The sequence below is a fragment of the Calidris pugnax genome, unplaced genomic scaffold, assembly GCF_001431845.1.
Source record: "Calidris pugnax isolate Ruff unplaced genomic scaffold, ASM143184v1 scaffold56, whole genome shotgun sequence".
Taxonomy (NCBI): Eukaryota; Metazoa; Chordata; class Aves; order Charadriiformes; family Scolopacidae; genus Calidris; species Calidris pugnax.
In genome coordinates, this window is record NW_015090839.1 from 9,541,668 (window position 1) to 9,568,689 (window position 27,022).

Below are 27,022 nucleotides of genomic sequence, written 5' to 3' on the forward strand. Positions count from 1 at the left end.
CACGTGCAGAATGTTAAATAGCTGGAAGCTGTTGTTCAGTGAGACCAAACACAATGTTTTACATAACAAGTGCCTGTGCAGGGTAAACTGCCATTTCTCACACTCTGGAATGAAATAACATGGGCAAGCAGCTTCAATTAACTTACAGACAAAGCAGGCTGCAATAGTGCTAGTACAGTTGGGATAGTAAATTAAATTATTTAAATAGATTTTTTTTAAATTGCAGCTACCTGAAAATGAGAACATGCGTGATTTATGGATGCATAATGTATAAGTAATCTCAGTTTAGTGATGTTCTAGTTGTGGCAATGTGCAGAGAATTTTAAAAATAGTTTATTAAAAAAAAAAGAAAGAAGGTGGGATAGCTAACAGTGGGCTTCCAGACGACTTTGCACTAAAATACGGCTTCTTTTCAAATCTCTTCCAGGCATATGTGGTGTTTGTCTCTACATTAGGAGCACAATGGCTTGAAAGGAACTTCTCTGCCTTCCTTTCCCATATTCTAGATCTGGTGTCTCAGTCTCACCCTAAGGCTATTCAGAGTCAGATGGATGCTATCGGCTGTCGCCGCTGTGTTTCATTTATCCTTCGAGCTACAGTAGGAGGCCTTCTTGGGGAAAAAGCTCAAATTGCAGCTGCCAAGGAGATTTGTCAGGCCATCTGGAAACTGAAGAAAGTTGTGGGTATGGGTCTAACAAGATTATCCATTTGGATCTCTGTTTTTTCTTTTTTAAGTGATTGTCCAATTTTCCTAATCCAGTGACTGCAGAAATAGAATATATAGTGCTGATTTATTACCATAATAATGTAGAGGGCTTTTGATGGACTGCTTTGTTTTTAACTTGGGCTGGTTATTTGTTTGTGTGTGTCTTTGTTTCTGCATGTGTACCCACACAAGTGTAAACATAATTTTTAACACTTCTTTCTCGGTGAATATAATTCTAACCTATTATAAAAATAATAAAATAATATATGCAGCAATAAAGTATAGACAGTATTCTAAAATAAGTTAAATGGGCAGTTTATATATATAAAAACATATATTTATGTCTAGCCAGATTCTGCATCCCTGTTCAGAGCAGCTGACACTACTAATGGTTCAAAAAAGAAGCATTTGTTCCTAATTGACAAAAAGAGCATTTCTCCTGGAGAAAACAGATCTCTTACATGATAGTCTTGTACAAAACTTCCAAAAAGAGCTGCTGATCTCCCACCATCATCCTTGTAGGGGGAAAGAAAAAGATTTAGCATAGCAAAACCCTTGTTCTGATCTGCTTGTTTCATGTTGATCATGATTTCATGGCGATCTTCCTCTGTTGTGTTATCAGATGCTGCAATGAGTGACAGTAACTTGGAAACAAGAATTAGTACCACAGACGTAACAGCAAGTCAGCATGTGCTTGTGTGTGCACTTCAGGAACTTGGAAGTCTCATCTATGGGTTAGGAACTACAGCAGCACCATTACTGCAAGATTCTAGTACAGGTACACGTCTTAATTATATTGTAATCCAGAATACAAAATATATTACTTTGTTCACTGTGATCTTCTCTGATTTCTTTTGGTTGAACTGTTAGTTCTTTCAAATCTGTTGGGATCCTTTGTCTGGCACTGACTATAGCAACCTTTCTTCTGGCATGCAGTCTCCTCACCTGGACCACCTTAGTTCTTCTATCCTTCTCTGTATTCTTCCACTAAACTTAAAAAAAAAAAAAAAGCAGTTGGTTACCTTACATGCTGTAGGAAATCTTCAGGCATTGCCCAAAGAGTTCTGTATCTTCTCCAGCCTGTCCTAGTTTGTTAATTTAAAAAAAAAAAAAAATCAGTATAAAATTTAACTCCATTAAGTGTTGTATTTTAAGTACAACACTTTGTAGTGTTTACAGTAAATCAGTTTGATTGAGCTGAGTATCTTCATCTACCTTTATTGTCTTCATTTAGCTGCAGGGAGAATTGGTATTTTTTTCTGGGTGGGTTCAGGTGGATTTCTGTTTTCCCTGCATGGATTTCTGCTTCCCTGAGAATACTTACAGATATTTTCTATGCATGTTGGGGAATAACTGCATAATATGTTAGGTTTTCTCCATATTGTTACTTTTGATTCAGGATAATATTTTTTTTCAAGTATTGAAGTATTTAAATTTGTTAAGAAATATTTCCCAATAAAAATCAATAGTACTTTTTAAAGAGAAGTACAGAAACTGCGTTGTGGTAAGTTCACTAGTCCTCTATATACATTTTTGTTTGTTTGACACTCTGCTTGCCTGTTTCTTAAGTGTGTTTATGCATTTTATTTTTCAGGAGTTCTGGAAGCAGTAATTTCTGTCATTCTTCATCCCAGCGTTTCAGTCAGACTAACAGCAGCATGGTGCTTACGCTGTATTGCGGTCGCTTTGCCCTCCTATGTGTCCCTGCTGTTGGATCGCTGCATTGAACGTCTTAGTGTATTGAAATCCTCCCCAGAAGCCGTAACTGGCTACAGTTTTGCTGTTGCTGCTTTGCTGGGAGCAGTAAAACACTGTCCTTTGGGAATTCCACATGGAAAAGGGAAGGTACAGTCCAAATACTTTATTTGTAGGCAGTTTTTTGGTGTTTTTGCAGTAGTATTTGCATGTATCCTTTATGACATGATAACATAATCCACTATATGGGTGAGATGTTTTCTTTCCTCAAGAAGGGGATTTTGAAACACACCATAACTCAAACAAGCAAGTGTTTTTCTCACTTGTGTCAGGATTGTGAATTTCTCAGGAAATGTCACCTGCGACTTTATTAGCCTCTCACACTGCTACCTTTTTCTTGCATTAACATAGTCTAAGCTGCTTGTACCAATCCCTCAGATAGGATATGCTGCGCTCTCCAGTTTTAGGAACATGCAGATGTAGAAATACAGACCAGGAGAAGAAGCTGTTCCCATCTCAATGAGAACATTATCCATGAAGTTACTCACAGTTGGACAACTGTGATGCAACACAAATATCAGCAGTAGATGCTAATTCTCTGCATAATGTAGAAACACATTCTCAGTTCTGAAAATACCTGTTCTAGAGCCAGCAGACGTTAGGGAAGAAGTGGCACACTCACACAAGGATTGTGGGTTTTTTTCCTTGTTATTGCACCACTGCAAGATGAAAGGAATGCTTTAGTACATTAGGAAAAATATCCCTTGCAGTGAATCCAACCCACCCTTCAAGCATTGTTGGGTACACACAGTTCCATGCCACTCCTCAACAGACCCATGGAACACACAGTTCCATGCCACTCCTCAACAGACATTGCTAGCTACAGTTCTCAACATTCAAAGTCTCAACTTCTGATGAAACAATATATAAATGTAAAAAAACAAAAAAAAACCCCAAAAACCCTGTTTTTCTTAGCTTCTAAAAACTTCCTTGTGATTACTGAAAGACCATGAGGAGAGAACAAAATTATTATCGTTTGCCCATTTGTATACATAAGAAGTGCCATTCAAATACTATACACTTAAGTTGAGCTGAGTTTCTGTTTAACAGAGAAACATAATTCTTAACAAAGATTTCTTTTAGAGGAATAGAATAGGATGAAATAGGGCCAGGAGGAGGAATGGGAGGTCACAGAAACGTGTGGGAGAAGCACTGCATTCTGTACCAAGCTGGCAGGGGGGAGAACAGAGGCGTTGACAAAAGCCCTTTTCCATTCTCTCCTAGGAATGCTGCCAGATTCCAGACTAGCTCCTCTTCTGAGGAGCTGAAAGAGACCAGTGTTAAACAGAGCAGTTTCGAAAAGGAAACATCAAACGTAGACAGTAGTGACCTGGACAGAAACTGTTTTATAATAATGTATTTTCCTTTGAGAGAGTGGTTAGAGTTGCAGGTGGAACCTATTCAAGAGAACAAAATAATTAGTGGGTTTGTATATTTTTAGTGTTCTGCATTAGTGCTTACACTTCAGTTCAAAAAAAATCCTTCAAAAATAAGACATTTCTTCTAGTACACAGAGAAAAATTGTCGAAAATCATCAAATGAAATCGTTTCTCAGATGCTTGTTTAACAGGTAATTTAAGTATCCTAAGCTGTTGGTAATTTTTAGTAGTATAATTTAACAGGGTGCCATTTTAATTTTAGGATCAAATATTTTAAATCCATCAAGAATCTGTCAAAATAAATGTCTTCATTTGCATCCATCTGGTAGCATTATGGAATTGGGGAAACTAATATTTTCAGATTGTTAACATTTCATTAAGTTTTGGAAGTGTATAAACTTCAAACTTTACTGAAGAAAACTTTCATGTACAAACTTTTATGAGGTTTTATAATTTTTCAAGTAAATTATGGAAGGATGTTGTCTATATTGTCCCAATAAATTATACTGTGCAAAAAAATTATAGAAGGAAATTTGCTATACTGAGGTGATAATGACACTTTTTACTTGTAATACTAGTTTACAAGCAGTTTGTTTTGACAACCAGACGTAATGCAAGATGTAAGAAATACTTATTTTGGTTTATACGAAACCAAATAATTGAAGCAAGCCATTTGCAGAACACTTTTGCAGTGTAGCCATACTGTGGTACTTGTCCATGGACACCCTGTGTGTTCCTCCATGTAAATTCTAGGTGGCTCAGGCTTCGGTGACAAGCGCAGATTGACACCTTGCATTTAGTGCAAAATAGTAGGCACATGTGGTTATTGTGGAGAAGTTAAGATAGGATTAATTCTAACCATACAACACCATTCTAACTTGTTTGTTTAGTCGTGCCATTTGTTGATTAAAAACTGTCAGAGATAACGATAGACCATGTTCTAAAACAGGGATAAAAAGATCATTAATTGCTTCTCTGAGCTCTAATTTGTAGGTCTCATGCTATCCTTTTTCTACACAGCGGCATAAAGAGAATATCAGAACCCTTTTATCCTCACCATACATATTCCCGTGAGAATTATCAGCTCTAATTTTGCTGCTAATAAAAGAAGGGGACAAAGCAGCACAGTACGTTACCTAGTACCCCACGGGAGCTGTCGAAGGCGTCCCAGACTAGGATTGAAGTTGGTCATTGCGACTTCAGGAGCCTGAGTTTCTTGCTGTAGTGTGAGACGATGGTGTTCTATTCAGGGACACTTAAAAAGGATTAACTATTGCAGCAAATAGTATTGAAAAATCCTTTGGTAGTTACTATGATGCTGTTTTTTTTTTATTTCTTTAACTTTGAAGGTAATCATGGCAGTAGCAGAGGATTTGTTGTGTTCCGCTTCTCAGAACAGTCGCATTTCACTGCAGCGAACGCAGGCTGGATGGCTCTTGATAGCGGCCCTCATGACACTAGGTAGTAGCTTTCTACAATTTTTCTTAAACTAAAATAAGCTGTTCTGTATTTTTTTCTCTGACTTCAGTTCTTTTGATGTTTCATTTAATTTAGCACTGCAAAATGGTTCCTAAAAAACAATGTCAATCAGAAGTTTTTAAAAAAATATTTTTAAAATAAAAATGTAATTTCTTCCAAATTTTCTATTAGTTCATTGAGAGCAATGTCTGAAAAATAGTGACTGGGTGGGACCTCTGTTAATTAAATATAGAAGATAAATTTCAAAGTCCATCTAACCAAATGTCTTTGTGGTGATAAAGAATTATACTGATATTTTTTTAAGATCTGTCTCAGAACAAAATGAGCTAATCATCTGTATTTCCCTCTTGTCAGGCATTTGAAAAATGTACATAACTTTCTGATATTTGTTAGTGGTCAGATTATTGATTGTAATCACTAAATTACTTATGAAGAATCTATTTTGTCTGTTCTGTTCATACTTTTAAGACACTTTTCATCTTTTCAGCTATTCTTTCTGCCCAACAGCTCCCAGTTTTTTCTTAGATTGTACATTAACCCATAACTTTTCTGAACATCACTATTACTTATTACATCTCTCTTATGCTGGTGAGCCATGGGGTTTGTACTTAGTAAAACAGGGATTATAGTTGGCTGGATGGCATACTTGTAAATGTGCCAGTGGGTATGTAGTTACATATGAAAATTGTAATGGAGTATCAAGCCAGTAAAGCTTTGAGAAAAGATATCTGAGATGGCTGGGAAAGTAGCATAATGTTTGTTCACAGCTGTGATGATTTTGTGAACATAGATAAAAGAACCAAAGAAACAAATTAATTTTATTGATCTTTACATTGGTGTGACAACTGTCAACACTTACAGGTCCTGCAGTTGTCCAACACCACCTGCCACGAATGCTGTTACTGTGGAAGTGCATCTTTCCATCATCTCCTAAAGACTTGGAAACAGAGAAGACACGAGGAGATTCATTTACCTGGCAAGTAACACTGGAAGGTCGTGCTGGTGCTCTCTGTGGTGAGTGGGATTTACTGTGTCTTTCTCTGCGAATTTATAGTTTGGCTGTTTGTTTTCCTTTCTTGAAGAACAACAATACTTTGTATTGTGTTTTTTTTTCACTGAGTGCTAAAGGGTGTATTCACTCCCCAACATATGTGTTTGTATATATATACTTACCTATATATCTATATCTACATACATGTGTTTCATTTTTTGTAAAAAATAAACAAAAAACCCAAGAGGGTTTTTCCTCTTGTTCTTCTAATCGGTTGATTTCCAAATAGTAAATGATGTCATGAGGGTTGCTGCTCTTCTCTTGTTTAACATAATGTAAGGAATGAGAACCCAAACCAGGGTATGTTCTGTTGTTTAAATACTCTATTATATTTGGTAAAAAGCAGTTCTGTTTCCTAATAGCTGACTTACTGTAAGCAAAGTAGAATTGGTGAGTCAGTCAAACACACTTGCGAGGGTGGAAAGACTCGGGTAAAAATTACAATAAGAAATTGCAGTTCTCAGCCAGTAAGAAGTTCTGTGTATTTGCCTGCTGTGTGGTATATTATGAAATACTGTGAATTTGGATTTCCAAGGATGACTCCAGTGATCTTCAAATACTTAAATGTGTTTCATTTATATATTCTAGAATACTACAGGTTCCTTTGCATTGCAGAAATGGGAACCCTGATATAGTGATCACCCCTCTCTCTCACTGTTAAATTGTGGAATTCAATAATAATTTCATTTGAGAAGTAACTTAAACTATTAACCTTTAAATATTTTATTTCGCTTTTGAAAATAGGATATTCTCTAGGTGCTTTTTGAACTACTACCTCATTTAATTTTCTGTGAATTATGAAAAATATGTATATACAAGTTGTTCCTTAAAGTACAGTACTTAAGCTAAATTTAAATAGAAAACTAGTTAAGTAAGCAGTGGGTCATTTGATGATCATCCTTCTGCCATTTTTTTTTCTTTCTTTATTATTATCATGGAATTATCATGAGGTTGAATTAAATCCCGTAGCTTAATTGGTAACAAAAAGTGAAAAATGCTTGCATTTATATATGCAATTAAGAGTCAGTGTATGACTGACTGAGTGTATGATGTCCAAGCTGAGACGCCAAAACAGTGCATCTGTAAATATGACTTTTTTCCATTTGAGACTTCTGTCAGTTTCTTAAATTATTCATAAAAATACTATGTAATTTTTTACATGCTTTATTCTACTTTTAAATTATTAGTGAGATAATCATGTGATGACTTCACTAATGTGATTGTTTTTCTTCTAGATATCTCACACTTAGTAAGTTAAAATCCAATTCCTTTTCTAGCTATCAAAAGCTTTGTTTCCCACTGTGCTGGTCTTCTTACCGATGAAGTTGTTCAGAGGCTTCTTCCTCCTCTCCCAAGTGCTGTTGATTTATTGACACAGTAAGTGTGTGTATCAAACTGTTAAATGAGATTCTGGTTTTGAAAGGCTACAGAGCAATCTTCTTGTATTTGATTTAGTGCACTTTCTAAAGAACTTTCTTTTCAAAGTACAAAAATTAGCGTATAGAATTTAGCTGGATAGCTGAAGATTTTAGCTGGCATAATGTATTGTATTGTGCGGATTCCAGTTTCATGTAGAAAAAGCTAGGGAAGATATTATTGCATGCTTTTAAGGTAGTGGGTTTATTCTGCTTTTTAAATCAAACACACATCCATGCTTAAGCATGATCATTTTTTTATAAAATTAAAAACAAAGTTCAAGAATGTGCTTGGACAAAAGGTTTTTAATATTTAGATTCAAAGCTCAGCTGGACAGGGGTTTATCATTTTAAAATTTTTGCCTTCAGAAATATGTAGGGATTTAATATATTTGGGCTCTAAACTCAAATATAGAGATATATCCACAAAAAAAAAATAATTATAAGAAATATAGGCCCAATTAAAGGCAATAGAAAGCCTTATTTATTCCTCTAGTATTAAATAAAAGTAATGACTGGGAATGGAGTCCAGGGAGGTTCTGTCAGAGAACTGTTTTGCTTCTACTATGGGTAACACAAATCAAAACTGTAGTTACAATATGTATAGATTTTAAGTGTTTAGTAGAGCAGTACAAATGAAACCAGAATGTTGCATAATACTTGAAGTCTTTAACATCTCTGATTTGCTTTTATATTTTAAGGCTTTCCTCAATATATAAATCATATGGAAATTCTTTAAAAACACCCTCAACAGTTTACAGACATAAGCTTTACGAATTACTAGCGGCATTGCCTCCAAAGACCTACGAAGGTACGTATTTCCTTAAACGAGATACCTGCTAAAAATGCCATGAGCTCATTTTTAAGTTTTTGTTCAACATATATTCAGCTAGCAAAGGTTAGTTCCAGCTTTTCTAATAAACAAATTTTTATTCCCTCTGTTTAGATTTGATGAAATTGTAGTTACTTAACTACAGTTTTGAAAAGGTAGCGCTTGTGATCTTTTTTCCCCTCTCCTATTAAAAATACAGACCTTTTTCCTATTTTTAGTAGTAACTTGAAGGTAGACAACTTTACAATTTTAAAGTACTTGAGAAATTGACTTTCTTTGACTGTTTCACTTTCCGTTGAATCCTAAATCCAAAAGGTGTAATGTTACCATAAACCAATTTGATGCAGTCTATGAAAAGAATTTAAATGAAATTAATTTAATTGCTTCAAGTAGACGTATGTATTTCATCTGATTCTGTGCAGATTGTGAATAAAAAGTTGGTATTTAAAAAAAATTCAAAAATATCTGGGGATAGTCTCACTTTTCTGTAGCAGAACATAACTAGCAGTACTTAAAATCTAATCCTCTAATCCAATAACTGCACTGTAGTTAGACAGGTCTAAGAGTTCAACTAAAACAGCTGCCATAGAGTACTGTGTGGACTGAAATTAGGAACCAGAGTGTTTCACAGCTGTAAAGAGAAGTACAGTGTATTCCATCAGGACAGAGAGAATAGCAGGCAGCCAGCCCCTGTAATGACTGCGTCCTCTGTGTCACAGAGGGAATACCTCCTCAAATAATCTGCTCCATCTAGTGGTAACTGCCACGTGAATCTTCAGAAGGACAAATCCCTGACCTTTGCCTTAAAGCTGATGCTGCGTTAGAAGTCTGTACGTAACGCTTGAAGCATAGCACATAATACTCATTTGTGACTCAGAAGACTGAAAATGACACCTCCATCCCTTACAGCACATTATTTCTTTGGTTCTATAAAACAGGAGCAATGTTTTATAGAATACAAATACTTGGGTGTGCGTGGTTTTTAGTACTTTCTTGATTTGTTGGGGATTTTTGCATATGGTCTAACTTTATTGAAAAATAGAGAGTATTTTACAGTGTGATCTGTAAAGTCTGAATCTTGTGAGAGAGCATCCTGGCTGAGGATGCTGCAATGTAGAACCAATAAATAAAGGAAAAGCTTAAAAGGTTTGTAAGTGGTCATCTTACTGAAAGCTTTGCAAATAGCTTTATAATCCAAACAGTAGTTTGACAGGTGTAGTCTCAGACCTGTTCACCTGTTCATAATACAGCAATATGAGAGTGGAGAAAGAATGGAAATGCATATGTTCCCAGAGTTTATTTTCAGGGTCTGTTATATATTTCAACATGTAAGTATGCGTCATGTAGAAATGCAAAAAACATTTTTAAGGTAAAGCTTGAAATAAATACCTTTCTTTCTGTATTATTTCCAGTATGACAACTTCATGCAGAAACTATATGGATTTTTTTACAATAAATTATTTGGGAAAACAATATGATTATGGAACCCAGGGTGCTTTTTTTGGTGTCTAATTTTAGTCATTATGACTAGGGAGACTAGTAGGTGTGCTCTTGTGTTGCACAGCCTGGCACATTTTGCATGGCTCAGAGTGACACACTGAATGAGAAGTTTTCACTGGTTCATGGTTTTATTTATTTTCTTTTCATTTTCTTCAGTCTGGGTAGTTAGCCAGAGACTAGAAACGTGCAAGGTGTTTCTTTTTGAGAAAATCAGTGATGGGATCATATACTAGGAGTGGTAACTCAAGATTTTAGTATCTGCAAATAATCTGCAAAGCTTTTTTTTTCTTTAGCCGAAGAGGAACAAAACAATACCCAGCAAAATAAATGGTTGAAAACAGATTCTGTATTCATAGCTCCAAGCCTCCTTCTTGACTCAAACCTTTAGATTTCTGAGGCCTGAGATAACAGAACTTGTTTAGGCTCTGTTCGGTGCTTTCCTGCTCTCTTTCTGCCTCTCTGATGGTTCTCTTCCTGCTTTCTGTCATCAATAAAAATCAGTATCTGCTCAAACAGCAGAATTATGAAGGCTACTGTGAGTAGTAGATGATTTTTTGCATTATTTCAGCAGACAGATATGACAAGAATGTATTAGGTTAACTTGAACATCAGTGAAAAACGTGTTGTGGTGCTGTCTTCCATCATGTGTGAAGGGTTAAGACTGCAATTTAGCTGTTGAAACTTATGAACTTGTTAAGCTGCGAAAAGCAAGTTCCATTTCTAAGATGGTCATTTATATTCTTGATCATTTTCACGTCATTAGTTTTGGATGCTGATGTGCTCACATTTTTTAGGCTGAAAAATCGATTTCCTGTGAGTTAATACAAACAATTTCATTATTATAATGTCCAAATTAATAATTTCACCCAAATAATTTCACTAGTTGGAATTTTGATTATTAGATTTGCTGATGTTTTCTGTGGTCTGAAATTAATGTGTTTTGTCAGACAACTCATTAGGGTTCTTTTCATTCTTCAGCTTTTTGTGCTTGTTGTGTTCCACTGTCTAAACCATAAAATTGAATACAAGCATTCACTTCTCTTTTTTAATAGGCTGGGATGAATAGCTGGAATGCTGGAACAGACTCTGGCTCAGAATTTTGAATTGCTTTACATTGCAATAACATTATTTGACGAGTTGAGGACGGTCAAGTGTCTGGGACTAAAATAAGTGTTACGTTGGTTAAAAGTTGCTGAGTATCTCCATTAAATTTTATTTGAAAAGCTGTTTTCATAGAAAGGGGACTTTTCAATCACTTTTTTAAAATTGTGATCTATAATAATTAATGAAAGAGCAGTTTGTATTTGATGTTATTATTGTGGTTTTTTTAAAAGGCTCAATTTCTGTCTCTTTCACACACTACCTGTGTGCATTGGAATATATTTGATAGTGCTGACCTTTTGCATTTAGCTTTGAGTTAACATTTTGGGGGAAAATGACCTGCTTGCTAATGAGTCAGGGAGGCAGGCGAAGCAGCAGAGGCCGGGAGGGGAGGGAAGCTGCTGGGAACAGGAGTGTGGGGGCAAAGGGGAGGGAGTCCCCTTTCTCTGGATGGACTCAAGGCTCAGGAAGGGTTAGATGGCTGGTTGCAGCTACAGGCTCCAGCGGTACCAATGGTTCTGCTCGTGCTCCCGAGGTGCTGGCACCCATGTTGTCCTGCTTTTGAGAACTTCTGTGTGTTGGAAAATTATAAGCAACTTCAGTGCAAATGAGTAATCGTGTGATCATCTAACAACAGAACTGAATGCAAAGAGCTGGGTATGTGGAGTTAAGCCCCCCTTCATGCTGGTATTTCTCAATTCGTGAGGACTTGACTTTGCAATCTTAATGCTCTGGAGGTAAATTCTTATGTAATATTTGCATAACGACTGTATACATTCTTTTAAGATCACTTCTGCAGTGTTTTTTGCCAGAACTTACTTATGGGATAAGCCAGACCTTTCTCATCACATGTGGTTCAGCACTGGAAATGTTCTCTCACTGCGGGGACTGTTTTAATAACCTAAAATAGTCCGACTTGGAATGCCTAATGTTTATGTATAATGTACAATCTTCTCTGAAATATTATGTACAAAAGTATGGGCAAGTTTTAACTACCAGTGTAAATTATCATAATGTAACCTACAGTAAATTCCTCATGCTTTGCTTTAAGTGCAGACTCCTGAAATAAGGGAGTATGTTCTGCAGCTTTTGGTTATTTATCAAACTTATAGATGGTTTAAATGACATGTGCTCTGCCAGCTTCCAGTATTCCTGTGGGGTTGAGTAATACGTTCCACAGCACGAATTCTCAGGAAATGGAAGAAAATATGTCTGTGCTTGTAGCTGCCTTTTTCCCTCTACTTTAATTGTGAATGTAACTAACTTACTGGTTTAGCAGTTGTATGCCATTATGCCTCCTGTAAAGGTGAAGGTTTCTGGTTTTCGTCTTCTGGATTGCTGTATCTGCTTAGTTTGCTTTTCTGAACTTGCGCTCTGTCGTTTCCCTAGTAGTCAGAGTGTTCTCCAACTGACTATTTGAATATTTAAGAAAAATTTTAGATGGATGTTGCTGTTTCAGAATTTATTCAGTACAGATTTCAGTACTTGCTTGGGGCAAGTAATTAAACAAAAATTTTGATTACTTTTTTCCTTTAATTTAAAGGAAGCTTCTGTGCTGTTCTAAAAGAGTTAGTGACTGACTTGACTGTCCCAGATAGCCAGATTGACGCCTCTACATTCTTGCTTCCACCTCTTTGTCATGAGAATGATCTCCTTTTACTTGGTCCCTTACTGCAGGAGACTGACCACCGATTTATCGAAGAGCAGGTACTTTTTGGTCTAGTATAATAGCGGTAATAAATTCTGATTATTTGGGTCAGGGTTGGTTTTGACTTGACCAAAAATATGGCTATCACTTTTTTTTTTTTTTCCTTTTTACAGCTCCTTTTAGGTAACAACATAGCTGGCGGCAGCCTGGAGTATGACCCTTTCTCAATTTATGAGAAAGTTGTAAAAGGTGATTCGGTACCTAAACCGCTACCTCCTGTATTGTCTGTTATCAGTGCAGCAACTCGTCTCTTTGGAGTTATGTTTTCCCATGTAGCAGAATCTCACAGGTACAGTAGTAACCGTAACTGTTGGGGGGTTTGGGAGCTGCTAAGAGATGGTCACAGTGTTTGACATCAAACACAGAGGAAAACAATTCTGAAAAAATAATGAATTGTACAAGTGGATTTTGTAAACCATCTTAATAATATAATTTGGGCTAACAAATTATTAGACTTTCTGTTTAAAGTTACTCACACTGAAAAGGCACATCCAGTAAGTGGTTACTGTCATTATAATAAATTCTGTTGACCAAGAAAAATAACGTTTTGTTTCGATAGCCAGATCAAAATAAAAGTTATTTTAAGAACTATTATACGATTGTTGTAGTGCTTAATACATAATCACCAAATGCCTTAGAACCGAAGAGGAACAAAAGGAGTAGGAAGCTGTTGTAAAATTTAACCCTTATCCTGCCTCATTCTTTATAAAAAATGGATGGGAAGAAACAAGTGTGTGCATCTTAACACAGTTCTGTCAAAGTACAAGAGTGTTTGAAAGTGATCACAGACTTCTCTTGATTTTGTCTGTGTGTATGGTTCTTCCTACTGCATACATGGCATTTTGGTTTGTTTCACATTTATAAGCACACCTATTGCTGAAGCACGAAATTCTTCAGGATTTTTGCATGCTGTTGCTTATTCTGTGTGCTGCTGGTAATTTTCTTGAATGCAGCATTAGAGAAAATCTATTATTATTTACTTTAAAAGGTTTTATATTTTCAAAGCCACCTGTAGTTATACTTCAGATCATGGTCGTTATAGGTGGTAATGGTTTTTTCAATTTCTGGTAAGGGATGAGTGCTCAGCATACGAGTCTTGATGTCTTCACTGCATATAATACGCAGGATTTAGTGTAATCCCGAGGCAGCTGTTTGGATATGAGCATTCCTGCAATAAAATTGCCACATGCTTTATGATATGTTCTTCTTACTTGCATTTCCTTCCTAATTCTGTCTTCACTGTCTGTTTTTTTCTTTCTGTTTGTCTGGACTTTTTGCCCCTGCTGTCACCAGGTTGCTGTTGGTTTTCTTCACCTGTTTCTCAAGACCTGAACTAGTTGCTGCAGATAACTGCATTTTCCTTTTCTTTTTCTTTTCTCTTCTCCCTTCTCAATTGTACGCCAAAGCGCATCACTCCCATACATGGTTCCTTTCAATAACATGTCTGATACTACTTAGATTTTAGTGATTATCTGTGAATACATATGTCATAAGGAAACAAAGGCAAAAAGTTTGTCTTTGTAGAGTAGTTACCTATTCTAATATGGAATAGAAACATTTTTTGTAGTAGACAGGTTTATAGATGCCAGTTGAAGGAAAATGCTCGAGTTAGAGTAATAGATTTGTTACATCTCTGTTTCTATAATATATAGGATTTGTTAGGTGTTTTAAAATAAAATAAAAAAGCTTAACTTTATTCCTGAAGTTTTCAATTCTGTGGTTTCTTTTCTGGTTTTGTTTAAGGCTCCAGGTGTTAGAGCAGTTATTGAATTCCATAAAGCAAACAAAAGGATCACGGCAACAAATAGTACAACTTAATGTTGTATCAGCCTTTTCTACTTCCTTAAAGGTAAATCTTCTTTCTCCTTTGTTTCTCTCTCTCTCTGTTTCTAAAACATGGCATCTGTTTGTTCAAATATGTCTACACAGTTCTTGTTTTGATTAACAGTCAAGGTGAAGATCAGTCCTGTTTTCTGTGATAATATATTTTTTTCTGATGTTGCACTCTTGTTAAGTGCTGAAGAGTCACAGTTTAATTTTTCCCTTTTTTAGGGAAAACACATTCTGATTACTATACTGTCTTGCTGATTAATGTATTTGATATCTATTTTAGCACTTGGCCAACTGCAAGGGAAATTTAGGTCCAGAAGAAGTTAGAAGGTCTGCCCTGACATTGGTAATGGGTGCCTTGGAAAGCAATAGTCCACTCCTAAGATGTGCTGCTGCGGAGTGTTTGGCCAGATTGGCACAGGTGGTTTCTGACAGTGCCTTCACTGCTGGATTAGCACAAGTCAGTTTTGACAAGTAAGTTTTTTTTTTTTAAAAAAAAAAGTCTGTTAAGTTACTGGTTGAGTTTATAAAAATGTTTGAGAAATTTACCTGGCCCCTATTATGATAATAATTTTTAAAAACTGGTTTCCTTCATGAATTTGACACTTAAAAAATTAACAGGAAAAGGCACTGCCTGACTTCTGCATGAGAGTTGGGCTTTTTCAGCCTGGAGAAGAGAAGGCTCTGGGGAGACCTTATAGCAGCCTTCCAGTACCTGAAGGGGGCTACAGGAGAGATGGGGAGGGACTCTTTGTCAGGCAGTGGAGGGATAGGACGAGGGGTAATGGTTTTAAACTGAAAGAGGGGAGATTTAGATTAAATATTAGGAAGAGACACTGGACCAGGTTACCCAGAGAAGTTGTGGGTGCCCCATCCCTGGAAGCGTTCAAGACCAGGCTGGATGGGGCTTTGAGCAGTCTGGTCTGGTGGGAGGTGTCCCTGCCCGTGACAGGGGGTTGGAACATGGTGATCTTTAAGGTCCCTTCCGACCCAAACCATTCTGTGATTCTATGGTTTTTAGTTATGCTGATCTTTAAGAAGAATGTGTAAATAAGCATGTAGATTTTCAAATCAATTAAATTGGCTGTTCTAGCAACATTATTTAATTGTATTTAAAACATTTTTGGTACTTCCTTCAGATAAGAGATGATAAATGAACTTAGAATTTTGGCAATATAACAATGTCTAGTAAAATATTTTGCTGATTATATGCTAGAAATTCCATTTGTAGATGTGCTTATTTCATAGTATCAGTCTTGGTGATTACACTAACAGCTTTCTTTCTTTATAATTAATAGGCTAAAATCTGCTAGGGACGTGGTATCAAGAACAGGTCATTCTTTGGCTCTGGGATGTCTGTATAGGTACCTAGGAGGCATAGGTTCTACTCAGCACCTGAATGCATGTGTTGGAATCCTTTATACTTTGTCTCAGGACAGCACTTCTCCTGATGTACAGGTACTTGTCGCTTACCTAAAATGTTATGTTACAAATTAACTGGTTTATATTCTGGAGTATAAGTTTTTTTCTTGTAAAAATAGCACTTCACAGCCTCTTAGGTATACTTCACATAACCTCTCCCTTTGTCCCTTTGAAGCCTAAAAGTGCTTTGTTACACTTAATTACTAAATTTCATTTGAACTATCAAATTTTAAGAAGATCTTATGTTTATTCTATTGTATAGACATGACATAACAGCTGCTCTTATTTTACAGGCGTGGGCGCTGCACTCTCTGTCGCTGGTAGTAGATTTAGCTGGCCCCTTGTATCACGTGCACGTGGAACCCACCTTATCTCTGGTTCTCATGCTGTTGTTGACTGTGCCTCCCGCTCACACTGAAGTTCACCAAAGCCTTGGTCGCTGTTTAAATGCACTTATTACCACGCTGGGCCCTGAGTTGCAAGGTATGCGATAGAAAATAGTCTCGGCTTTGTTTGGTTTAGCAACAAAATTGCTAAGTGTTACTTGAATGTGTAATTCAAATTTTATCAACAAATAAGTGCACGCTAAGTTTTTTTTTTTCCCATTGTAAGACAGTATTTGACAGGCCATGAGTTTATGCAATCAGGATGTCATGACTGCTAGTTTTCCAAAACTACTGTTTCTTTTTGACATCTTTTTCTTTGTTTGGACTGGTTCTCCAAGTCCTGCTTGGGGCTGAAAATTCCTACATTTAGCATGAAAACAGAAGATATAAATATTTCAAGAGTTAAGAGCCAGTCTGTGTCTTAGTAATGGTGCAGATATGTAAAATTTGCATCTAAGTCAACTTTTAGGTACCTGGACACTGAAATTTCCACAGAGCAATGTGATATTGATATCAGAGTATAACACAGATCTAAAAAGTATTCTCCCAGAGGATGAATGTTATGGGTGGCTTGGGGAAAAAGACAGGTTATGTTCTGGGGAAGAATTAAAAAAAAAAAGAAAAGTTGGATGTTTTGAAAACAAAAACTTTTTTTCTTCTGAATCTAGGCAGCAGTATGACAGTTTCAGCCTTAAGAACTTCCTGTCTCCTGGGCTGTGCAGTGATGCAGGACAATCCTGACTGCCTTGTTCAGGCTCAAGCCATCTCTTGCCTTCAGCAGCTTCACATGTTTGCTCCTCGACACGTCAACTTGTCCAGCCTTGTAAGCTGTCTGTGTGTGAGTATTTTTACTTGTCTACATACCGTATTTTAAAACATTTGGTTCAGAAACACCTAAAAAATGCAAATGCATCCTTAACCAGGGGAACTGATTGTTATGTAGGGGTGAGGTGTTTCATATCCTCCTACAGGCAAGTATTCTCTATTTTTTCAGGTTTCTTTCCTCAGTTTCTGCTTCCCCTTTACAAGAAGAGCACATTCTGTAGAAATCTTGGACTTCTGAACTGTTTGCAAGTGCGTCCTGCTGCTCTTATTAAGGCCAGTTGTCTGGCAGGATATACCATCCCTTACAACTTTGTGCTGGATTTTTACCAGCTATTTTATGTTGGCCAGTATTTTACCTCTGCTTTTATGTCTTAAGTGAAGGATTGATTGAAAAAAAAAAAAAAAAAAAAAAAGTGTGTGTACTAATTACTGAGAGTTGGTTGGGTTGGGTTTTTTTAATGATGGTGAAAAAATGTAGATTTCTCTATGTGTAATTTCTGTAGCGCTAATGCTTCAGTGTACTGACTTCTTGGCAGTCGGTATAAAAATTTCTGACATTTACATAAGTAATAGTCAAACCAGGTCTTTGGAAAAAGTAAACCAAACTATTTTTCAGCCGTATTTGACAAAGAGGTGGTGGTGGGGGGTGTTTGCTAGGATTTTGTTTGTTGTTTTTTTCCCCTAACGTCTCTCTGTCTTTGAATAGCTGCTGTTCCCAAGCACTTAGTTCTAGAAAACAAACCCAATTTTTTGGTAGTTACTAGCCTTGGTGGCTTTTGAGGGGCTAGCTAGGGGGGGGGTTTCGGTTGGGTTTTTTTTTTTTTTATTGGTTTTTTTACTTAAGACTCTAGTCTACCTCTAAATCAGAGGAAAAAACCAAACCAAAACAAAACCAAAATCCCAGAGAATAAAGTATGGTGGTTTGTTGGTTTTTTTTAATCTCTCTTGTCTGTTTTAACACAGTTCCTATTCACATCTTCCCCTGGGTCGCACTTGTATGTCGATAGTAACCATATATTGATTTAGTATGAAGTTTAGATTCCTTCCATTTATCTTTATTCATTTGGACTAGAAACGTGATTTTAGGAGCCAGGAAAAATTGAAGGAGAAGCTCTTTCAGCCCCAAATTGTGTAAGGCATGGATATACTCGTTGCAAAACAAATAGAACTGATCCAAAGTGTTCTTTCTTTTAACATATACCAGCTATGATTTTCTCTTCTCTGGGTAAACCAGTTTTTCTTACATTACTAAAATCACAACCAATCATTTAAGATGCTCTCTTGCTCAGAGGAAGTATAAGGATTTAGGATCATATGTTAAGTCCATGTACAGTCTGCTTCCAGGTACAGTATGATCTCTCTAATAGCAAGTACCTACCAGTAAAGAAGATACCATGATAAAGTTGTCTTGTGCATACGCTAGTATTGATTTTAAATTTTTTTTTTCAAATTGTCTCAAAGTACTTCATACAGTACTGTATAAACTTTATAATAATAATTAAATTACTCAATTAAGAAGCATGGCTTGTGGCTTGAGTGTGTGCGTCTGTGCACATGTGCATGTTTGCTTCTATTCCTGAAACAATCATGAGCTTCTCAGAGGAGGAGTCCACCAAAGACAGTGGCATTATATGGGTGAACTTATTCTCATGAACTTGTTACAAAAGTAGAACCAATGTTGCTGATGCTGACAATTCAGTAAACATCAGTACATCTCTCAGGAGTGTCATAAACAAAGAAGGTTTGAGCTTGTGCTTTGCAGGTCTGTGAGATCATTGCACAAGCAGACTTTCTGCATTTGTAAAACTCACCATCCATCCCTCTGGTTTCCACCCACCAAATTACTGTCACGCTAGGGAAGCAGAGTAAACTGTTGGACTGGACCAGAAATCTGTTCTTGCCTGTTGCTGGCTTGCAAAGTGACCCTCAGCAAGTCATTCACCAGGAGTTTAAATTTCTGCAGGTGGAGAACAAGGTGTGACTGTCCTCCTCTGCAACGCATTTTGAAATCTTAAGGGGAAGTAGAGTATAAATGTTGGGTGCTCCATACTGTGGATAGTCACCACTACATTCTTCATTTAAGGCAGAAAAACAGGAGAGGCAAAGAATCTGTGGTCAGCAAAAATGATCTTTTCCCCTTCTGTCCACAGAAACATGAATTCTTACTCATAAAATCTTGGAAACAAATATGCAAAGAAATTGTGGCGCTTTTTAGTACCAATTGAAGATCATTTGTCCGCCCTTCTCCCTCAAGGTTTCTAGAAAATTTCTGTGTCTTCAAACTGCATTTTTAAAATTCTGAAATAGACTTCCCTCTTTCTCTTTTTTCTCTTTTTTCTCTTTTTTCTCTTTTTTCTTCCCTTTTCTTTTTTCTCTGTTTTTTTTCTTTTTCAAATAAATGTGGCACTAGGCATGCTGAGCAGCTGCAAGCTGCCTCCTCCACCTGTCTTCCCAACCCCTACAGCATGAGATGGTTCAGGTCTCCAAAATATTTAGACCATTCAGTTTGTGATTGTGCCAGCACTAACAAAACATGGCTTGGGCAATGGATGCACAGCTTCACTGGCTCAGTTTTTGTTTGGTTTGGTTTTGTTGTTTGGTTTGGTTTGTTTTTTTTTTAATTGTGTACATGTGCCTGTCATTATCTACCTTCCCTTCTTTAGCTTCTGAAATTATTCTTTATTTGTCAGTTGGATCTTTTATCACGGGGCTTTGTGTCTAACATTGTAACGCTTAAATTCTTTAAAGTTAAATTCTTGGCTCCAATAGAGTAGAAATCATATGCTTTTAATTATGTCTAATATTAGCTCTAAAGCTAACTTATGTGAGCACAGGCTTCTAAAGAGCTTATCCATGTAAGCTTATGATGTAGTGAACACCACTTTTCAGCTGCAAGACACTGAAGATATTTTGAAACACAATAAGTACACAATGTCAATAACTGTGCTGTGCTGTTCTCTTGGTACTGTATCAGTACTAATTTTAGGGGCAGCTGGCTTGCAATTTAAGTGTGTTCAGCATTAAATAGAAGGTAAATGAACTAAAATTAGGGGTTTGGTATGTTTGAGTTAAGATTCTTAATTTTAATATATGCTGGATTTACATGTAATGGTCTCCATGTGTGGTTGGTATCACTGTGATATCTATATTTTGGTTTTGTCATGACTGGTTTGTCATTTGTTTTTGTGCAGGAAATCTTGTTGGATAATTCTGTGTTGGTAGGTCCCTGTGCCTTGTTAATCCTAAACTTTTGCAGTTTGCAGTGGTGTTTTTTATTTCATCTTTTATCTTTTGCTTTTAACCATTTTAATGTAATTTCTTTTAGCATGTCAAATGACATTTGATTGTCATCCTAACCAGACCTCTCCTAACTTTCTGCAGATGGCAGATGTATATTTCATTTATGTGCTTAGTGAGGCATAATTTTGTTTTTACATGTTAAGCACAGAAAGGGAATCATTTGTTCATTTAAGTTTGTTTGTGCTGCTTGCATTTTGTGTCTGTTATATTGTCCTGTCCCCTGCTTAGAATGTGGGAGAATGAGAAAGATTAAAAATGTGCGTCATGCATTATTCAGTGCCCTCAATTGGATCCTCTGTTTTTTCCCTATTAAAAATGAGCACGCAATTTATGCATGTCCAACTTGCAGTAGAATGTGTAGCCTGCTTGCATAAACGTTGCATTAAAAGCCTCACTTGTTGTTTTTAAAGTTTCAGTTGCAGACATCCGTACTGAGTCAGGTTTCTTTTCTTTTGGAAGAACTATACAGAGAGTGTATCTTTGTGTGTACTAAATATGTAACTGAACATTGTAGGTTGATGTGCATGCAGAGAAATTCAGACGATGAAGCTTAGTTTTGTTAATGTAACAAAGCTGAAATTCTGTAGCACTTACTCTTTTTGTCCTTAAGTTATTCTTTTCATTGTGTGTTAACTAATATATATTAGTCATTTTGACTAACATATATTGACCTGTTGCTGACAAACGAGGAGCATGACCATACTGCAAAGTTTCCCTGCAGCAGACACTCAGCTCTGTCTATTTTAAGGGTGGTGACAGCTAAGGGTATACAATTGCTTAGTTCTAGAGGATATTTTTTTTTTCTGATAACCTAAGCTTAATTTAAAAGCAGCTGCATAAATATTGTTGTAGCCATCTTGCCTGGCCATACAGCTGGTTCACTGTATATTTAGGATACCCTTCAGAATGTTCTTAAAATTGAAAGCAAGCAAATAAAAATTGGAAAACTCCACTCTAACAAAAAAACCTTGAGGCTATGTCTTGGGTTTTTAAAGTGTTTTTTCGTGTTCCTGTAACAATGAATCTGTTATCATGTATTTTTCAGTATAAAAAACAAACACTGGCCTGGTGGTGTTAAAATATGGTGATGCTATAAACTTTTTTGCTAGAAACTGCTCAGGAGAGCTGACTTGTCTCAGTGTGATACATTCATCAGTAACTCTCACCCTTCCTCTTGCCTTCTTTAAAACATGATTTAATGTAATCTGAGTATATAATATTTTTGGCAATGAAATTGCAGCAGTGTTCTCTTTGCTCTTTCTTATAAACTTACCCTCATGCATGGAGTTCAGACGTACTAAAGCCTGATCGACTGTCTCGCCCTTGGTTACATTGGCATTTCTCTAGTTACATCTGAGGATGATTGGAGTAATTTTCTCTTGCACTGAGTTTTAAAGCCCATTATATATACCCTATTGGCAAAGAATAGAGTTAATTGTTCGTTGAGACCACAGTTCAGCTGTCATTGAAGTTAATGGGGGTCTTTTTACCAATATTGGTGGGAGGTGGATCCAGCCCCAAACCAATCTTTGGAGAGAAAATGTTAAAAGTACTGATATGTTTAAATTGATTACAGGAGTTGCAAAACCTTTCATCTGGGGGTAAAAAACAAAACAAAACAAAAACCTGAGCAAAAATAGCATCAATTACATGCTTACTGACTTTGCAGATTTGTCAGAACTGCAATTGTTCAGAAAATAATGGCCTCATTGAGATATTGCTCTAAAGGTTTGTTTGCCATCTTACTGTTTCTTCTTGCACGTTTCAGGTGAATCTCTGTAGCTCATACTTACTCTTGAGACGTGCAGTGGTGGCTTGCTTACGCCAGCTTGTGCAAAGAGAAGCTGCCGAGGTGTCAGAGTATGCTGTGGCATTAGTTAAAGAGAGCAGAGAAGATTTTACTCCAGGTAACGTATTGAAGTTTTGAGATCAAAGAGCTTGACACCTTGGTAATGAATTTTAAACACACTCTACTATGGGTGTGAGATCTTTGCTACATTATTGAAATCTTTAACTCAAAAGATTTTCTACTTCAGTTCTCTATATAGTACCAAACTAGTATACTATTGCTTTTCATATATGGTAGGTCACTAAATGAGAAAATGCAAGTGGAGTTCCAGGGAAACCTAAGCCTGTCTAGCCAGTAGCTGTTGTAGTAACTGCTTCAGAGTCCTGCATTTTATATGCATATTCATCATTTTATTTCCCCTCTTAAATTAAAAATCTGTCATTAAGGAAAGGTGTACAAAGCCTGTTGAAATAAGTTTCTGTTAACCTCTTTGGAGAACTAGTTTAGTAATCATCAGCTGGGGGTCCCTAGAATTCTTAACTTCCTATAGGTTTGGGTTTTTTGGTAAAAGGCCTGAGAGTGATCACTAGTTCATCCTCACGTGCCTTCCTGTGAGGAGGGCGGTGGTACTAGATGATTTCACTCTGGATTTCAATTCAAACTCATTTGGAAATTTCCAGGAAAGGTAGATGATAGTCATTTTCCAATAATGCAGTCAGCATGAAGAATCAGATTGCTGAAGATAATTTTTTTCAGGAGCACAGATGCTATGGTGATGGTAATGCTGTGAAATTCGGAGTAGGATTCTGGTTCTTTCTCTGGGGTAACTTTCTTCCTGTTGTTAGTATGTTTCTGTAAAAGTCCAAAGTTCATTTTTTACTCAGATGATTTGGACACGGTATTAAAGCAATTAATACTATTATTTTGAAAGTACTTCAGATCTAGATGCTTGTTCATGAGATACTGAGTGCAACCTTCAGTGGTGTTTCTGTGGTCATTACTTTGGTTTTGTGATGTACAGCATTCAGCTCACAGACTTTGTTCTTATCAGATGTTAACATCAGAGAAATAGGCCTGGAGGGGGCATTGCTGGGCTTGCTGGACAAAGAATTGGATCAAAGATTGTGCCAAGATGTCAAAGAGACTCTGACTCATATGCTTACTTCAATGGCGGTTGAAAAGCTCTCTTTTTGGCTGAAGCTTTGTAAAGATGTTCTTGCAGCCTCAGCTGGTAAGTTCTAATACACTGTATTTGAGAACACGATGAAAATAAGGGCTGGAGCAGTACAGCCTGTCACTGAGGGGTTGGTTCTTGAATTTTTGACATTTACTAAGTATATCATTGCCCTTCATATTGAAACATTGGACCCTTTAACTTAGTTCTTTCAGAAGGAATATGACTTTGTCCCTTCTGATTGCCGTTTCCCTATTGAACAATTTTAGGATGTCTTTCCTTTTCATATTCTTGTTGATTTGTAGTCGTCATGATTTAACCCCAGGCAGCACCCAAGCAGCACACTCAGCCTCTCGCTTACTTCCCCTCCCCCCAGTTGGGATGGGGGGAGATTAGGAAGAGTAAAAGTGAGAAACCTCATGGGTTGAGACAAAGGCAGTTTAATAAGTAAAGCAAAAGCTGTGCATGCAAGCAAAGTGCACAAGGAATTTGTTCACTACTTCCCATGGGCAGGCAGGTGTTCAGCCATCTCCATCATGTGTAACGGTGACTTGGGAGGACAAATGCCATAACTCCAAACGCACAAGGAATTTGTTCACTACTTCCCATGGGCAGGCAGGTGTTCAGCCATCTCCATCATGTGTAACGGTGACTTGGGAGGACAAATGCCATAACTCCAAACATCCCCCCCTTCCTCCTCCTTCCCCAGCTTTATATACTGAGCGTGACATCACATGGTATGGAATAGCCCTTTGGCCAGTTGGGGTCAGTGTCTGTCCTGGCCATGTCTCCTTCCAGCTTCTCATGCCCCCCGGCCTGCTCTCGGGTGGGATGGTGTGAGAGGCAGAAAAGGGCCCAGTTCTGTGCAGGTGCTGCTCAGCAGCAACTGAAACATCCCTGTGTTACCAGCGCTGTTTCCAGCACACATCCAAAATGTACCAGCCACCTCAAAGAAAATTAGTTCTACCCCAGCCAAAACCAGCACCTTAACTTAACGTTAACTTATTTCCATATCAGAAATGGAAATGCAGAATAGATTGGAGCTTGTGGGTCCTGTGCAAGTACCTACAAGAAAAATATTCAGACCCTCTTTTCTTTTAAGAATAGGAGTGATGCAGACCTACTATATCATAATGAAACTCTTAAACAGATAGAATTAATTACTGTGCTGAATACTGGGGGATGAGGGGTTGGGAAGGAATTCTTTCATCTGCGGTGCAGTAGGAAAATTTCTTGAGTTTAGTTTTTTTTTTATTTGGAAAAGTATTAGCTGCTAACACGTTACATTTATTTTAAAAGAGCTTTTTTTTTCTTTTTTTCTTTCACTTGTTTCACTGCAGTTTTTCATTTCCTTTCCTGGTATTGATCTTGTCTTCCAGCAAGTAATATCAAATACCTTTCCTTTAAGACACCAAGGTTGAAGGGAGTGATAGTGAGTTGGAGGCTAGAGATAGACTATGAAGACATTTTCTTATGAGTCCTTCTGTAGTTTTCATTTACAGTAAGAAAGAATATTACATTTCTTCTCCCCCCACCCCCATGTCCTAAATGCAGATTTCAATACAGTAGCCTCACTGGATACCACTCAAGAAGAGGAAACTGCCAAAGCGGATGATGCGTCTGTGTTAACGACTGACAGCGATGAGAGGTTCCATCCTTTCAGTAATCCACGGTGGCCTACCAGAGTTTTTGCTGCAGAGTGTGTTTGTAAAATTATAAGCCAGTGTGAAAATGCAGGCAGTGCCCATTTCGACATAACTTTGGCTCAGGAAAGAAAACAACGTGATTCAAGAGGTATGTGTGTTAAGCACTGAAAGAATTTCACAGAATGCGAAGTATGCTTAAAATAAATGTTAGCTTTTTGCATCCTCATGAAACTCATCATAAATTTGTTGTTGGTAATCATTGAAAAGTTTAATTACTCTGATTAGAAGCTTGTATTTGTGAAGGTGTAGAGCAATTTCTATTTGCCAAAATATTGGCATATGACTGCAGTGTTTTCACTCACTTTCTGGGTTCTAGTACTGTGACATACACGTAGGGAGCCATTGTTTCTGCATAAGCCTTGGCAATCAGAAGTGATAGCTGGCACCAGCCTACAGCAACACAGTTTGGTATCTGGGAGCAGAACTAAGAAAACTCCACTTTTTTGTTTCCATAATTTGCATAATTACCAGGAGAAACACAGTGCCAGCTTTCAGTACCTCTCTATGTTTATCTGGAGGTCTTTTCCTCAAATCTCTTTATTAGAAAATCTGTCTCATACGTCAGGATAGGGTTTTTTTTTACATTCAAATGGAAAGAAGCCTAGAAGCTGACTAGATCAGCTAATGGAAGATGTCCAAGTAAGATTGTTTTACATGCAAGTTGCCTGAAGTGAATCGATGATATGTGGTAAGGTAAAATGTAAAATAGACATTTTGAAAATGTTGGGAGCAGTCTTATAAAATATATTATGTCTAAATCTAAATTTAATAAAACTTTTTTTTTTCTAATTTCTGTTTTCTCTTCAGATGACTTTTTGGTATTGCATTTAGCTGACTTGATCCGTATGGCTTTTATGGCTGCCACAGATCACAGTGATCAACTTCGTCTTTCTGGGCTTCAGACATTGCTAATTGTTGTTCGTAAATTTGCTGCTGTTCCAGAACCGGAGTTTCCAGGTCATGTCATTCTGGAGCAATATCAAGCCAATGTAAGCACCATTGCTAGAAAGAATTAGAGTTACAGTTAATCAATAAAAGAAATTTGCTCTTTGCAGTGCGTAGTGTTAGAGTCAGGTTTCACTTAGTTTGTTACTGAAACTATTATTAATTTCTTTGGACTTAGAAAGCATCTTTTCAGTTGCCATATAGTTTTTTAGCCCCAAAGCTTTAAAGTTTCAGCATTTTTCCCTCTTCCCTATTTGAATACAGCAAAAAGAAAATAGAATATTGGGTGGTTTTTTTTTTGGAAAGCACAGTCTTGAAAGCGTTGGAAGTATTGCAAGAAGTATTAGGAACAACTATCACTTAAAACTGCTTAGAAGTAGCCCATGCACAGCAGAGATCACACCAAATCTTGGTCATTAAATAAGCTAGAGGAGGTAAAAGCATGTATTGTACTCACTAGAACTATTTCAGTTAAGTCTTGGTTGAGACTTACAGAAAGAATGTCCTGATCATTTTACATTCCAGGCTGCACATGCATTAAATCTGTCAGACAGCTGCGTTAAGTGTCTTCTGGCTCTCATTCCTCGAGTTTTAGCAGGCATTGAATAAGTCAATCACTTTCTCTCATAGAAATGGAGAGATCCTGACACTGAAGCCATCCTAACCCACTTCGAACTTGTGTTTGCCATTAGAATTCTATGCTACTGGCACTTCTTTGT

At 37.0% G+C, this 27,022-nt stretch overlaps 1 protein-coding gene across 7 annotated transcripts in view; it reads left to right on the forward strand.

The window, feature by feature from the left end:
* The window catches only part of HEATR5A (HEAT repeat containing 5A), a 60,616-nt gene that overhangs the window by 20,526 nt on the left and 13,068 nt on the right, over window positions 1–27,022 (forward strand). For 5 of the 7 annotated variants that reach the window (XR_001412020.1, XM_014941894.1, XM_014941896.1 and 2 more), the window contains 19 exons: window positions 428–683; window positions 1,329–1,484; window positions 2,301–2,551; window positions 5,190–5,301; window positions 6,181–6,333; window positions 7,648–7,747; window positions 8,487–8,596; window positions 12,762–12,925; window positions 13,040–13,215; window positions 14,670–14,775; window positions 15,040–15,230; window positions 16,055–16,214; window positions 16,472–16,661; window positions 17,233–17,402; window positions 20,581–20,607; window positions 22,458–22,596; window positions 23,530–23,709; window positions 25,207–25,446; window positions 26,166–26,347. Coding sequence is in view for 6 of the 7 variants with exons in the window: in XM_014941894.1 (XP_014797380.1) it covers window positions 428–683; window positions 1,329–1,484; window positions 2,301–2,551; window positions 5,190–5,301; window positions 6,181–6,333; window positions 7,648–7,747; window positions 8,487–8,596; window positions 12,762–12,925; window positions 13,040–13,215; window positions 14,670–14,775; window positions 15,040–15,230; window positions 16,055–16,214; window positions 16,472–16,661; window positions 17,233–17,402; window positions 20,581–20,607; window positions 22,458–22,596; window positions 23,530–23,709; window positions 25,207–25,446; window positions 26,166–26,347 (3,063 nt within the window). In the remaining variant the exon portion in view is untranslated. The remainder of the gene's footprint in view (window positions 1–427; window positions 684–1,328; window positions 1,485–2,300; window positions 2,552–5,189; window positions 5,302–6,180; window positions 6,334–7,647; window positions 7,748–8,486; window positions 8,597–12,761; window positions 12,926–13,039; window positions 13,216–14,669; window positions 14,776–15,039; window positions 15,231–16,054; window positions 16,215–16,471; window positions 16,662–17,232; window positions 17,403–20,580; window positions 20,608–22,457; window positions 22,597–23,529; window positions 23,710–25,206; window positions 25,447–26,165; window positions 26,348–27,022) is intronic. The other 2 variants (XM_014941898.1, XM_014941899.1) reach the window with 1 other exon arrangement.